Below are 13,367 nucleotides of genomic sequence, written 5' to 3' on the forward strand. Positions count from 1 at the left end.
TGGGCAAGTACACCTGGCAACTCACTTGCCCAACCAGTGAATTTAATATGATGATAAACAAAGAATATTTCCATATTTGGGAGACTGAAAACAGCATTTTCTGCCATTTTGCATGAAATGTTACTTAATATCACATTGTTTAATACTTGAATAGCAACAGAGTTGCTAGATGTACTTTCCCTATTAGCCAAGTGGTAAATGAACTATTAAAGTATTAAACTATTTGATATTCAATCATTAAAAACATTTCATGCAAAATGGCAGAAAATACTGTTTCCAGCCTCCAACATTTGGCGATTTCCTGCTTTTCTTTGTTTATCATCATATTCAAATGAATATCTTTGGGACTTAGACTGACAAAAACAGACATTTAAAGACAACACCTTGGTCTTTGAAAAACTTGGATGGAGAATTTTCAAGATTTTGACATTTTATGCAGGTTGCAGCCCTAGATTTAACATGACAGTTCATGCAAGTCTTGGTATTAGGTTGGTATTTGATTACCTCTAATAAATACAATAATTTGTACAGAGGCAAGTAAAAATGGACTTTGGGCAAGTAGGTTTCTGACCACCTTGCCAAGTAAAAATGTCAAAGTCGAACCCTGGTATGACCAATAAAGGTCAATGAGTCTCACATCAAAGCAGTGACACAATTCAAAGCTGAAAATCAGTAATGAATTAAGTGAGATATGAGTATATAAGATGACTGTGACTTACTCTTCTGTGGTGGAGCTGGACTGTCCTCCAGGAATCATCCCTTGCCACAGCTGAAAAAGACACACACACATTAATACAGTAGACTGGTGTGTGTGTTGTAATTTATGTACCTAAATTTTGTGGGACCAAAATGCTGGACACCAAAAATGGGTTAAATTTAAAGGGTTGTTTGAGGATTAAGGCTTGGCTTGGCTTTAGGGTTAGAGTTAGGGTCATGGTTAGGGTCAAGCTGGTCATACTGTACAGTTTTGGAAATATTGTTGTTTAATTCATCTGTAAATCATCTGCGATGTGAAGCCACAACCTGAGTGCTGACACTGTATGTGTAAAATATAAAATAAAATGGTTGGCCCTTGTGGGAATTGGAGGTAAGCTAGCTACGTTTTATTGTCTGTAATTTCTGTCCACATGACATGCCGTGCCGTCATGGCTCTGTTTGACACTTAGCACAGGTGTTATGAGAGAAAAAAAGGCACTGACTTGGGGATTTAGCTCATGGCTCTGCTTCAACTGTACAAGAGCCTGACAACAGCCAATCAACATTTCTGATATGTCAGAAATTCATCCGAATGTCCGACAGGGTTAGGCACTTAGTTGTGATGAGGTTACAATAAAGGGCTGGGGAAAGTATTATCTCAATGATGGGTCCCTGTAACACAAGTCTGTGTGTGTGTGTGAGTGTGTGTGTGTGTGTGTTTTACCTGTGCGTTGCCGGGGAAGCTGGCCCGTACTATTCCAGGCAGGAGCTTGCTGTGTATGGCAGTGGCTGAGACGATCTGAGCAGAGGACATGGAGGAGATGCTCTGCAGAGCCTTCTCCTTGGCATTCTGGTCCTGCATGGCAACAGGCACACACACATTATCATCTTCATCATCATCATGAATACACTTCAACTAGTGGCCCTACACATTTCAAAGCCAGTCTGAAAGGAAACATCAGGACACCACACTTGGCAATGAAAAGCAGGAAATTCCACAAATTCAGAGGGATGACTGGAATTATCTTGAGTAATGAGATTTAAAAACGTTGAGAAAAACAGCGGTCTCCCAGCTGTTGTTATCCCACTTGTTGTGATCCGACTGACACACTCTCCTGTTTTCTGACCTCACAAATTAAATACAGCTAATCAAGTAAGCTGCCCAACATGGAGGGGCTCATGTACCTACAGTACACTAAGAAACTAGAGGTTTGGTTTGTATATTTGGTAGAACTTGTTTTACAGACAATAAAACATGGATTAAAAACACTGGAGGATATCTCAGTAAATCTCGTACAGGACTTTTGAGGAATAAAACAAGAGACTCAACTATTTATACAACAATTTCAATGCTTTGACGATGATCTTGACAATCAGAACTCCTTAGGCAGAGAAGGGGTCCGTCCCTGTTAACATTAAGCAGTTTCCATGGCAGGAACTTTCCCCAGGGACTAGGAACCTTTGGAGGAACTTGGTGCATTCCCACTACAGGGACTATGGTCTAAATTAAGTTCTAGGGATATTATTTCAACCCCCAAAATGCCCCTGTTAGAGGGGTAGTTCTTGGAGGCAGGATTGCAGTGCTGAACATTTCTGATTGGTTGAGTACTCGCAGCATTGGGCTGAAGGAACCAAAAAACTTCAGTGACTTTAGTATTTAACATTTTAGACCTTCCTAATCATCAGCTAAATCCATTACTAATCGACATCCAACCACACGTCTGTATCTAAATCCCCTGTTTTACTTTAAACTGGCTCCCACTTGTGCTGCAGAGGATTTAGGGAATACACCTTTCCCCTGTGCGTGTATAGTTTGGGTGTGGTGGTATGGTTTGTAGCCCAGAGGGAGGGGAAGTCATAGCAACAACAGTAGTGAGCGGAGAGCACAACAGAGCTAAATGTTCTTGACACAACACAGCGAACATCACCGGTCGGGGCTGCTGCCTCGGGGCAAGATTTACAGTAAGTCTGAACTTGTGGGCTCATTTGTATCATCTAAACTGAAAGCAACATGAAACTGGGAGCAGAAAACAGCTGAATGAAATGGAATTAGAGGCGCTGCAATAGCTGGAGAATCACTAATTGGCAGCTTCACTCAAGTTAATTGGCACTGAGAGAAATCTCTCCTCCTAGGGGAGGTAATAACATTATAGGAGGTACTGAGATGGGAATCATGCTGGCTTTTCATATTAAATACCAGGAACCATATGGGTTTGATAAAATCCTTGACCTGAACTCATTTCTTTGAAATGACCAAACCATGTGTTTGGGTTTTGACAGGAAATCCATCTGCAGGGAGAGCACTTACATCAGACTGGAATTCTGTACAATTTGTACTGTGATATTAGGTCTGGGCAATAAAACAGTAATAATATGTATCTGATATGATATGTAATGGGCACTTCATCAATTGCAAGAAGAAAATTGTTCAATAAAATGTTCAATAGTTTCACTTGCATGCACTAAAACAAATATGGCCCTGCTCATAAACAGCCAATCATGTCCCTGGATAATGCAATTGGCTGCTACAATTGACATGCAAAAAGTCAGTGACGCAACAACAGAAACAGTGTGGAGTGAGGACATGAGTGCAAACCAGCTTGCAAATATTTTTATTTTAAGTCTATTACCTGTGAGCCTTGATGAATAAAGTGGTTAAATCCAGAGTAAGATGGTCAAATTCAACATTTTTTCTCCTGCTCTATCTAAAAATATTGTTAAGAATGATCACTAATTATCTATATCGACTTGAAAAAAACATTTTATCCTAATGCATTTTTCCGCAATATCACCCAGCCCTGTGTGATGTTAGCAAATCCAAAAATATATTATAATTTAATAATTTATTAACACATTTTATGATAATCTATTTATTGTGAAAGTCTTTAACTAAAAGATAGTGTGAGCAGAATGTGTCGGTCCATGTCTCAGCCCTGAGCGCATTTCTTCCTACTGAGGATGTAGATTTTTTGCAAACAGGTCACGGGCTGCTTTTCGTAAAAGGTATTGCGGTTGTTGTGTTGGTAGGATCGACTCAATATTGATTTTGGGCTTCCTATTGGATTGAACAATTTGAAATCTCCAGGTTTACCTTTCAAACAGAAATGCCAATTATTTCCCGGTTTCCTCACAGACATGAGGGTTTGCTGCTTGTTCTCTGTTTAAGATCGTAGATCACTGGAAATGGAATATCTTTGTGTTTTAAAATATCACCTTGGGCTTTGGGGAATTTAATTAATTCTAAAAAATAAGCCACAGTTCGATTGATAATGAAAACGTTAATTAACTGCAGCCAGATATGATAAATCTAGAATAAAAACCTATGATTAATATTAAAATGAACATACCCAAACATAAATATTCTTCAAACCTGTGGCCTCATTAAGTCATTAAAGTGAATACTTTTTATGTAGAGCTTAGAATTTGTCACGTTACAGAATAATATCTTTAATTAAAGATGATAACATATACAATCATTCTGCCACACTGAACTCTTGCTCTCTATATCAGAACGTTTTCCAATACGATGTTAAAGGACCAGTGTGTAGGATTTAGTGGCATTTAGCCGTGACCTCATCTCTCCCTCCCCTTCCAAGCATGTAGGAGAACCTACAGTGGCCATGAAACTCACGAAAAACGTTAAAGGCGAGAGCCAGTGCTTTGTTTGTCTGTTCTGGGCTACCGTAGAAACATGGCAGAGGACCCCCCTCCCTGTAGATATAATCGGCTTTTTCTGAGGTAACAAAAACACAATGATTCTTATTTTTAGGTGATTAAACACTAATGAAAACATAGAGCCAGGCAGATATATCAGTCAGCTGATTATCAACTGATAGTGGCATATCACAGCTATACTGGCCTATATCTGTGTCTGTGTATATATTTCCAACATGAAACTTTTTTTTTAATAGAACATAATGCTGATGGCATTTTTATTCCGCCCTAAAATTTTAGTGTTGGTCAGGCTCTAAAACATACATGAAAATTATCTTCCATTTCTGCCATATTCTACCAATAAATCCCTGTAAATCTTACACAAACAAGCTTTAAAAGAAAACAGCATATGTACACAAACTGTATCATCAATAACACGTTGACATACTGTATGTTAGATCTATATTGATTCAAATAAGCTTTACTATCAATTTTAATCAACCGTCTGTGGTTTTATTTTATGACAGCAAACATCAATTCAGCCCTTGCTTTGTCTCCATTCAGAGTTCCCGACTGCTCTTCTCAGAAAACAAGCGCTCCTTTGTTGCTTTACATGAAGTTAATTACAACCAAGACTGAGGAAGGAAAAGAAAGAGGGAGAGAGGGAGGAGGAGACACAGAGGGTAGGAGATTAATAGACTGAAAGGAGGGTGGAGAGAGTGTGAGAGGAGGGAGGGAGGAGAGGAACAACTGAATGAATGTATGGATATAAGAGAATGACAGGAAGAAAACCTTAACAGGCCTAATTAGACACCTAGGATACTGAAGTCACTGTGACAGGCATCCATCCAGCAGCCACTGTGGACAAACACTGAATTCTGGTTGCTTTTGTGCATCATGTGGTGAAGCAGAGATAGTGAAATGATTACTTTTGCCTCTCTAGGCTTCAGCACAACCAGATTTTTTTTATTCATAAAGGTGAAAGTCTTTTCATGGTGCTAATTGCTGCAGTATTTTAATACTTCAGTTCTTCATCAATGTATTAAAGGGATATTTTGGGTTATTTCAGGTGTGGTTGTATGACAGACTTATCCCTGGTCAGTGTGAAATGTACTACTGTGGACAGGGTCAGCAGCAAAATGTATTTTTAGCCCCCTAAAACAGACCCAATGAAAAAAATCAATATCAGTTTAAGTGTACGCTATATTTAGAACACTTTGACCACTTTATCTTTTCCGTCAGACAGCCTATTTCAACGGGAAACCGCCATTATATAAGCTAAATATCGCTCTCTCCAAACCAACCAAACTCCATTTGTGGAATCAATAATTTAACCTCGCAGAACAGTGGGGTTGCTGGTCTACTGGTGCCTTGCTAGGTTAGTTTGTTTGTGTTTTTTGTGTGTGCTCCAATCTTTGAAATCACAGAAGTCACACAATAACACAAACCAACTAATTAAGGCACCAGTAGACCAGCAACTCCTGAGTGTCTGCAAGGTAAAATTACAGATTTCGCCCATGGAGTTTGGCTAGTTTGGAAAGGGCATTATAATAATAAAACCTTAATAATGGTGGTTTTCCATCAGAAAAGGTTGTCTGACAGCAAGATAAAGTGGTAAAAATACTTTAAATATAGCCTACACTCAAAATGATCATTTGAACCATGCCTTTGAATGTGACATCTTTTTCTTTGGGGTTTTTGTTAACACTTCTGAAGGTGGCATTTTTTTTTTCTTCCTGGTCATCCATGATGGTCATTAGCATTTATCAGCTGCCTTCATACCAAGCAAACCAGAAATGAAAACATAAACACACACACACACACACACACACATATTTTTTCACAGTAAAAATATTACTAAACCCTGAGAAGAACCCCTCACCTTTAGTTTGGATTGAAACTCCCTGGATTTTCTTCTTGCTAAGACCTGGATGTGACTGGATACCTGGAGGAGAGGAGAGGAGAGGAGAGGAGAGGAGAGGAGAGGAGAGGAGAGGAGAGGAGAGGAGAGGAGAGGAGAGGAGAGGAGAGGAGAGGAGAGGAGAGGAGAGGAGAGGAGAGGGTAAAAGGAAGGGGGGTTGGAGAGTAGAAAGGAGGGGAGGAAGGACCAAACAGTGAGTTGCCATGGTTATGAAAGGACTATTGGGTACACACACACACCACAAACACACACATACACACACACACACACACACACACACACACACACTACTCCCCTGACAACAGTGAATAGACCCATCTATACACATCTTTTGAGAGAGCAAAAAGACACCTGGGAACACAGGCCGAGAACTAAGATGACACTACATACAGATGGTGCTACTTTATGTCGTGTCAAAACATGAAGGTAAACTGGACTCTTTTAACGAAACGTACTATTGGAAAGCAAAAAAGCCCTTATTATTTATTATATTTCTAAATTACATCTCCTATTTATTTCGGATTGAACTTAAAAATCCACATGAATCCACACAATCTTCAACACCACCTATACATGGCCACTGTCAGGCTATGGCTTCATTAATAACAGCAGAAAATGTGTTTGCTGTGTTTACATGCACACTATTTTTAATTTGATACAGATGATGTAAAAGACAAATTCTGTTTGGATATTCTGAAAGGCTTTATGCCAAATGTAGAATTTTCCAATTAAGACACGTGGGATACGCTGATATTCTTCAGGCTTAAAGAGAATTTTTGGTTATTGTGTATGACAGTACAATAAATGCAAACAGATATTTATGAAAAGGATATGCAACTGTTCTGGAAGGAGTTCCCTATAGTGAGTATGTGTCCAGTAAGGACATTTAAAATCACATTCGTTAATGCTAATAAACAAACAAAAAAAAAATCCATCCATGGAACATAACCTTAGTCTACAATGTGTCATTTAGTCTAGATAAGGTGGTCTAATGCTGTTTTTTTTTTTAATTAAATGAACACCATTTCCCACAAGCCCCTGGTCACCATCTTGACAGAAGAGGTCTTTGCAGATATTCCAGTAAAAAAAAAGTTGGAAAGATGACTTATGATATGAAGATATAATGGATAACACAGAAACCAACATTTACTATTACTTTTTTTTTTTCATACTGGTAAACTGGTAGCCCAGTGTGTTTGAAGTAGAGTTCAAGAGAGAGTAGAGAATTTACTTGAGTATTTCCATTTTCTTATACTCCACTACAATCAGAGGGAAATACTGTACTTTTTACTCCAGTACATTCTTTTGATATTTTTAATTATTTTGCATTCATCAATATAAGCTACAAATAAGGAATTATTATAAATTAAAGGAACGGTTCATACAATACTACTTCATCCCTGGCCTGCAGTGCTATTTATCCCTGCAGAGTTTTTTTGGTGTGAGTTGCAGAGTTTTGGAGGTGTCTGCCTTCTCTGAAATATAATGGTACTAAATGGTACTCGGCTCGTGGTGGTCAAAGCGCCAGAAAATGCATTTGACAAGTTCAAAATCCGTGACCCAGTAACTCAAGATAATCCACAGACCTCATTGTGAGTGGCTCCATGTAAGAGCTACTTGAAAAGACACACTGGTTTTGAATTTTTTCAGATGTGTTTTTTGGCGCTCTGAGCACCACAAGCTGAGTACCACTATTTTTGAGAGGACGACTGACATCACCAAAACTCTGCAACTCACATTTTCAACAACTGTAACTGTGCAGTGTTTTAATGAGCACTGGACTGCGCTGTTATTGTAAGCATGAGAGTGACATTTCTCGGCAACTTTGGAAATATGTCACATGTTTTTACTAATACTAAAAAATCTAAATTGTAGCAACAACCACAGTGATCATTTGAGTTTCTCTTAAAGACACTAGGCAGTGATGCACAGTGGTGACCCCTAACAGCAGCAAGAGGTGACTGCTCAAAATTTCAAAAACTATAAACTGATCTGCAAAATAATACAGACAATCCTTTCATGGTGAGTAAGACAAACCACATTTCCTAATCTCCTCCTAATGAAGGACACTTAAAATCTTGTAAAGTGTAGCTTTGAATCGCTTTTATTGTTTGCACGAACTTAACCACCATTACAGTTCAGCTTTTCTACCAGTCTTTTCTTCCCAACAGTTAGCACCATTTCTCTCATTATGTCTGTATAATGTGATATGCTGTGATACATTCTGTAGACAGTATGATTGGATTTAATGCACAGGCCCATTATTACCTGTTTCCTCGTCCGCGTCTTGCCTGTTCGCAGCTTGATGTATCTGGCTATCAGCTCATTCCGACCTGGAGGGAAAAGACAGAGAACACACAGATGAAACATGTATGCTGTTTTCTCTCAAACACACACATACAGACACACACACACACACACAGACGTTAAACCCCATTTGAACCATCTTTCTTTCTCACAATCACAAGCAGAAATCATATGACCCCGACAAACAACTTTGTGCCTGATTTAGTGCTGTTGACCCAGCGACCCCGTGACATGCAGTTTCACATACAAGCGTTGTAATCACTGATACCCCCGTTGAGCCCTCCACACATACACGCACACACACACACACACACACACACAAAATCACACACGCTATGGCCCTGAATACACATGACCCAACAATACAGGCATTCATGCAGACCGGCCGTCCCCTGATTAAAGGAACCAGCAGGCCAGCTGTACCCATGCTTACGTGTGCGCACATACGCGCACACAGACACACACACACACACACACACACACACACACACACACACACACACACACACACACGCTTACAATGCTGAATAATTCAACCCATTCAATGGGGAGCACAGCAGACTCAGCATGACCTGGCTAGTATAGATTAGTGAGGGAGAGGGAGACAGAAAAGAAGCAGAAAACCACAGAAAAGCAGTGACACAAGTGTGTGTGTTGGGAGTCTGTGTTCATATATGTATGTACATGCAGCACATGGATCTGTTAATACATCCATGGATCAGCGCCGTCACACACAAGTCAGGAACACAATCTCTGATTGGTTCACAAGTTAGGAAACTAGCCTCTGATTGGTTGACAGACTTAACCCAAGGCGTCTTGGGAACTGTTTTCAACATGGAAATATGGATAAATAATTAGAGAAGACAGCCCTTCAAGGCTGGATTACAAAGCTTCCGAAAGAGTTCACGATTGCACAACAGCTGAAGTTGTATAGGTACAATGCTAGCATTAGCTTAATGTTAGACCTTCCCTACTTAGCTTACTCAGGACTAATCATGTCACACAGTTTGGAATAACAGACAAGACTTTTCTTGGTCTTGAGACACTGCAGTGATTATTAACTGACACACCGTCACCTGAACTACACATTTACTACCAGATTGACAACTTAGTGTTAGATTTAAGATTCTGCTATGTGGTGAGTAGCATCATGACTCGCCTGCATCATGACCACACACACGCCATATTGATGTCAAATATAATGGGACTAAATGGCAATCAGTTTGTGGTGCCTGAAGCACAAGAGAAAAAAAACAACAAAAAAAAGTATTGAGAGTATTTGAGAGCAGCAATGTCTCTATCCAAAAATCAGGACCCAGTTACTCAGGTTCCAGTAGATTTTACTGCAGAAAGAAAGTAGTTCCAATATGAAACTGGTCACAACAAGGTGTGTGGATTATCTTATTACTGTGTCGTGATTTTTGAAAAGAGACATTGCTGTATTTTTGGTCTTTATGCACCATAAGCTGGATTTTGGAAAGAGACACTGGTTTTGAGTTTTTCAGATATATTTTTTGGTGCTTTGAGCACCACAAGCCAAGTGCCATCTAGTCCCAAAACTGGAAAGAAAGCAGAATTTCTACTGCTGATATCTCCAAAACTCTGTAACTGTCACCAAAATTATCTAGATCAATGAATAGCACTACAGGCCAGAGGAAAAATTTAAAAAGAATTTTGATTTTGGGGATTTTATGAACGTATGTGTTTTGCTGTAATTTCATTTGCTAACGAGGATGTTTGTGGCTGTGTGTCTTCGTTTGGTTTGGTTTGGTTTGGTTTGTCTCTGGGCCTGTTTTCTGTTCCGACCAAGTGGAAAACCAAAGTCAGGCCAGCTGGCCAACTGATGGTCAAGATCAGCACAAAGCCAAACCTCTACACACTACCCAAATGGCTCGCAACAATAGCCCTAACTAACTAGCAGATGGTGTGTGTGCATGTGTGCCTGTATGTGTGTGTGTGTGTGTGTGTGTGTGTGTGTGTGTGTGTGTGTGTGTGTGTGTGTGTGTGTGTGTGTGTGTGTTCTGACCAATCCCACTCTCACTGAGATAGGGAGCTTAGACTGATAAAATCTACAGCTCCACATGCAGGTGTTTTCCTTCTAGCAGTCAAAAGCTGCGACTGACGACAGCACACACACACACACACACACACGTACATGTATATACATGCATGAGTGCCAGCACACACACACTCACACACGCGCACAGAGTGAGTCCTGGCTGTGGAGGCTGACATCTGACTCCAGAGGGGCCAGCTGGTCTTTCTAGGAGGCTTAACGGTGAATTATCATCCTTCACTAACCCTGCGGCACACATCCCTCACTCTCACCCTCCCTCCCTCTCAAAAACTCTCCAGCACGCACGCACACACACACACACACACACACACACACACACACACACACACACACACACACACACACACTCCCCCCTCGCTCCGTCCATCCATCCATCCTCTGTTCTGGCTGTTCCCTTTCTCCCCTCCTCTGTCCCTCTTGTGGTGAATGGGCTTCCCTTCTGCTCCCTCCCTCTTCCTCTCCTCCTCCTCCTCCTCCTCCTCCTCCTCTCTCCCTCTCTCCACTTGCCCAGTGAAAGACTTCAAGGCCAAAGTCAGATGGTCATTAACCGTGACGAACAGAAGCAGCCCACCCCTCCCCTCTCTATCTCCAGGATGAAGCCACTCTGTGTGTGAGCAGATATTTGAGTGAGACGACGCATTCGAAAAACACAGAATGCACACGCCAGTTCTGTGATTTTTGGATCTGCCAGTAAAGATTTGACAGCATGAAAGAGGATCCACAACAAAAAGAAGAAACAAGAAGCAGACACGGGATAATATGATAAAATCAAAGTGTCTCCATTTACTGTAAATGAGTATGAAGTCCAAATGAGGTGAGGAGAGGAAGAAATTCACAAATCACCAAAAAGTGAAATAATTAAGGAACTTTTAAACAAAACATAAAGAGCTGAATTAAGTTTTGGAACCCTCGAACAGCTCTTGATAAAATCACAAAGAGGAAAGAGGAGTAAGAAAGTTATATGCTACTTTTACCAGATATTTCAAGCCCCCACGAACCCCGACCTTCCCTTTTTTGTTCTGCTTTTGAATTCATAATCCTAACTTTTAATATTTAATTTTGTTGAATTTTGTATAAGCCATATATACACAGCTATAAACTAGTATTACTGCCTCCCAGTTGTTTGCCCCTGCCAACCAGTCAAATTGACATTCATGTCTGTCCATACTCATATAATACATGTATTGAAGACATTTTAAGGAATTAATAAAAGGAATTAAGTGTTTTTTTGGTTTTTTTTGCAAAATTTATGCTGTCACTATATTGACATGTATGGTTCTCGTGAATTTCCACTGAGAAACACGCTGTCTTCACTACCATCCGCTATCTATGTTTTAAAACTCTCCCAGGAAACAAGAACAACCTCCTAGTTGCAACCTACATGCTGAAAACAGTAAATTAACGACTGGGACGAACCTAAACAAGCTAACAGCTGTTACCTTTTCTTTTGCAGTGATGTAGTCATGTTAATACCAGAGTTTGCCTCCCGACGTGCAGATGTTCCCCCTTGACACTATTTTGCAGCAGCTCTATCGCTGCATCCTGAGCTTAGCACTGCCCAAGATGTTCATGATTGGTATAAAGAAATGCAAACAAGGCAGAGCGTTTTTGTTCCCTATAGCAGAATGCATATACATGGAGCCAGAACTTTCTCCAGCTCTGAACGCTGTGGAGAGGGGTCTGGCTATGTGTGACTACAGTGAGCTTGACCTTTGACCTCCAAAATCAAGTCCATGTTATCATTTGTGTTAAGTCTGAAGAAATTTCCATTGAGATATTGCGTTCAGAAGAACGGGACGGATGGCACAGAGGGATAAAAATCAAAAAGTGATTCAATTTACAGTAAGTGTGAATATGATGAGAGGAGGAAATTCACCACTAACCAAAAAGTGACTGAAATGCATCTTTCCACAAGGCAGCCAGCATGTAAACACCACACCAGAAACTAAATATCCACTGATTTGTCACTTGGCATTGCGAGAGCTGTGAGAATGAGTAAGCAATCCAAATCTGCAGCTTCCTGCACTTGGAAATATTTTCTTTTCTTCTGAAAAAGCATTACTGCTGCAGTTTACTGTCCCCACGCTCAGTTAGCAGAGTGATTAAGAGCTTCAGCTGCTTTACAGAATGGCTCCAAAACCCTTTCAGTGTAAGTTCAAAGCCTCGCTGACCGCGCTCGCTAACAAGGCTGCAGTGGAGTGCTGTGTATTGTTGTGTACCCAGAGAAGACCTCAGAGACCGCAGGGGCCAAACTCTGGTCCAGAGCCTGGCTTCACTGATGCCGAAGGGGAGTTTGTGCTTGTTCTGACATCCGCAGGACACTTAAAGTGTTTTTAGGTGGTGCGCCTGAGTTCCAAGCTCATTTGTTTGGTGGTTTAGAGGCCACCTGTCAATCATACAGCATTTAGCAATGAGCCTTCTGTGGATTTTGTTTTAATTTGAGTTTCTCTAGGTACTCTCCTCATGTCTTTCAAGTACAATGTCTGAAAATATCATAAATCTTTAATTTTGTACAAACAGTCCAATTACTTTAAACCGTAACTAAACCCAAGACATTTTTTTTGGTGTCAGGTGCAACAGTTGGTGACAACACCAAAATCACCCAACAGCAGTTTGCAGTTACAACGGCTGCATATGTGACTTTGACAGTTCATCACAAAATAAAAAATATATATTCCTCTGGCCTGCAGTGCTATTTATCAATCAGGATTG

The 13,367-nt window shown here is 40.4% G+C and overlaps 1 protein-coding gene across 1 annotated transcript in view; it reads right to left on the minus strand.

The window, feature by feature from the left end:
- The window catches only part of tead1a (TEA domain family member 1a), a 63,281-nt gene that overhangs the window by 14,089 nt on the left and 35,825 nt on the right, over window positions 1-13,367 (minus strand). Inside the window, exons 3-6 of the mRNA XM_084733778.1 lie at window positions 8,540-8,604; window positions 6,233-6,295; window positions 1,421-1,552; window positions 720-769 (exon numbers count right to left, since the gene is read on the minus strand). Coding sequence (XP_084589904.1) covers window positions 720-769; window positions 1,421-1,552; window positions 6,233-6,295; window positions 8,540-8,604 — 310 coding nt within the window. The remainder of the gene's footprint in view (window positions 1-719; window positions 770-1,420; window positions 1,553-6,232; window positions 6,296-8,539; window positions 8,605-13,367) is intronic.

This window comes from Lutjanus erythropterus, chromosome 13, assembly GCF_056507025.1.
Source record: "Lutjanus erythropterus isolate fLutEry1 chromosome 13, fLutEry1.hap2, whole genome shotgun sequence".
Taxonomy (NCBI): Eukaryota; Metazoa; Chordata; class Actinopteri; order Lutjaniformes; family Lutjanidae; genus Lutjanus; species Lutjanus erythropterus.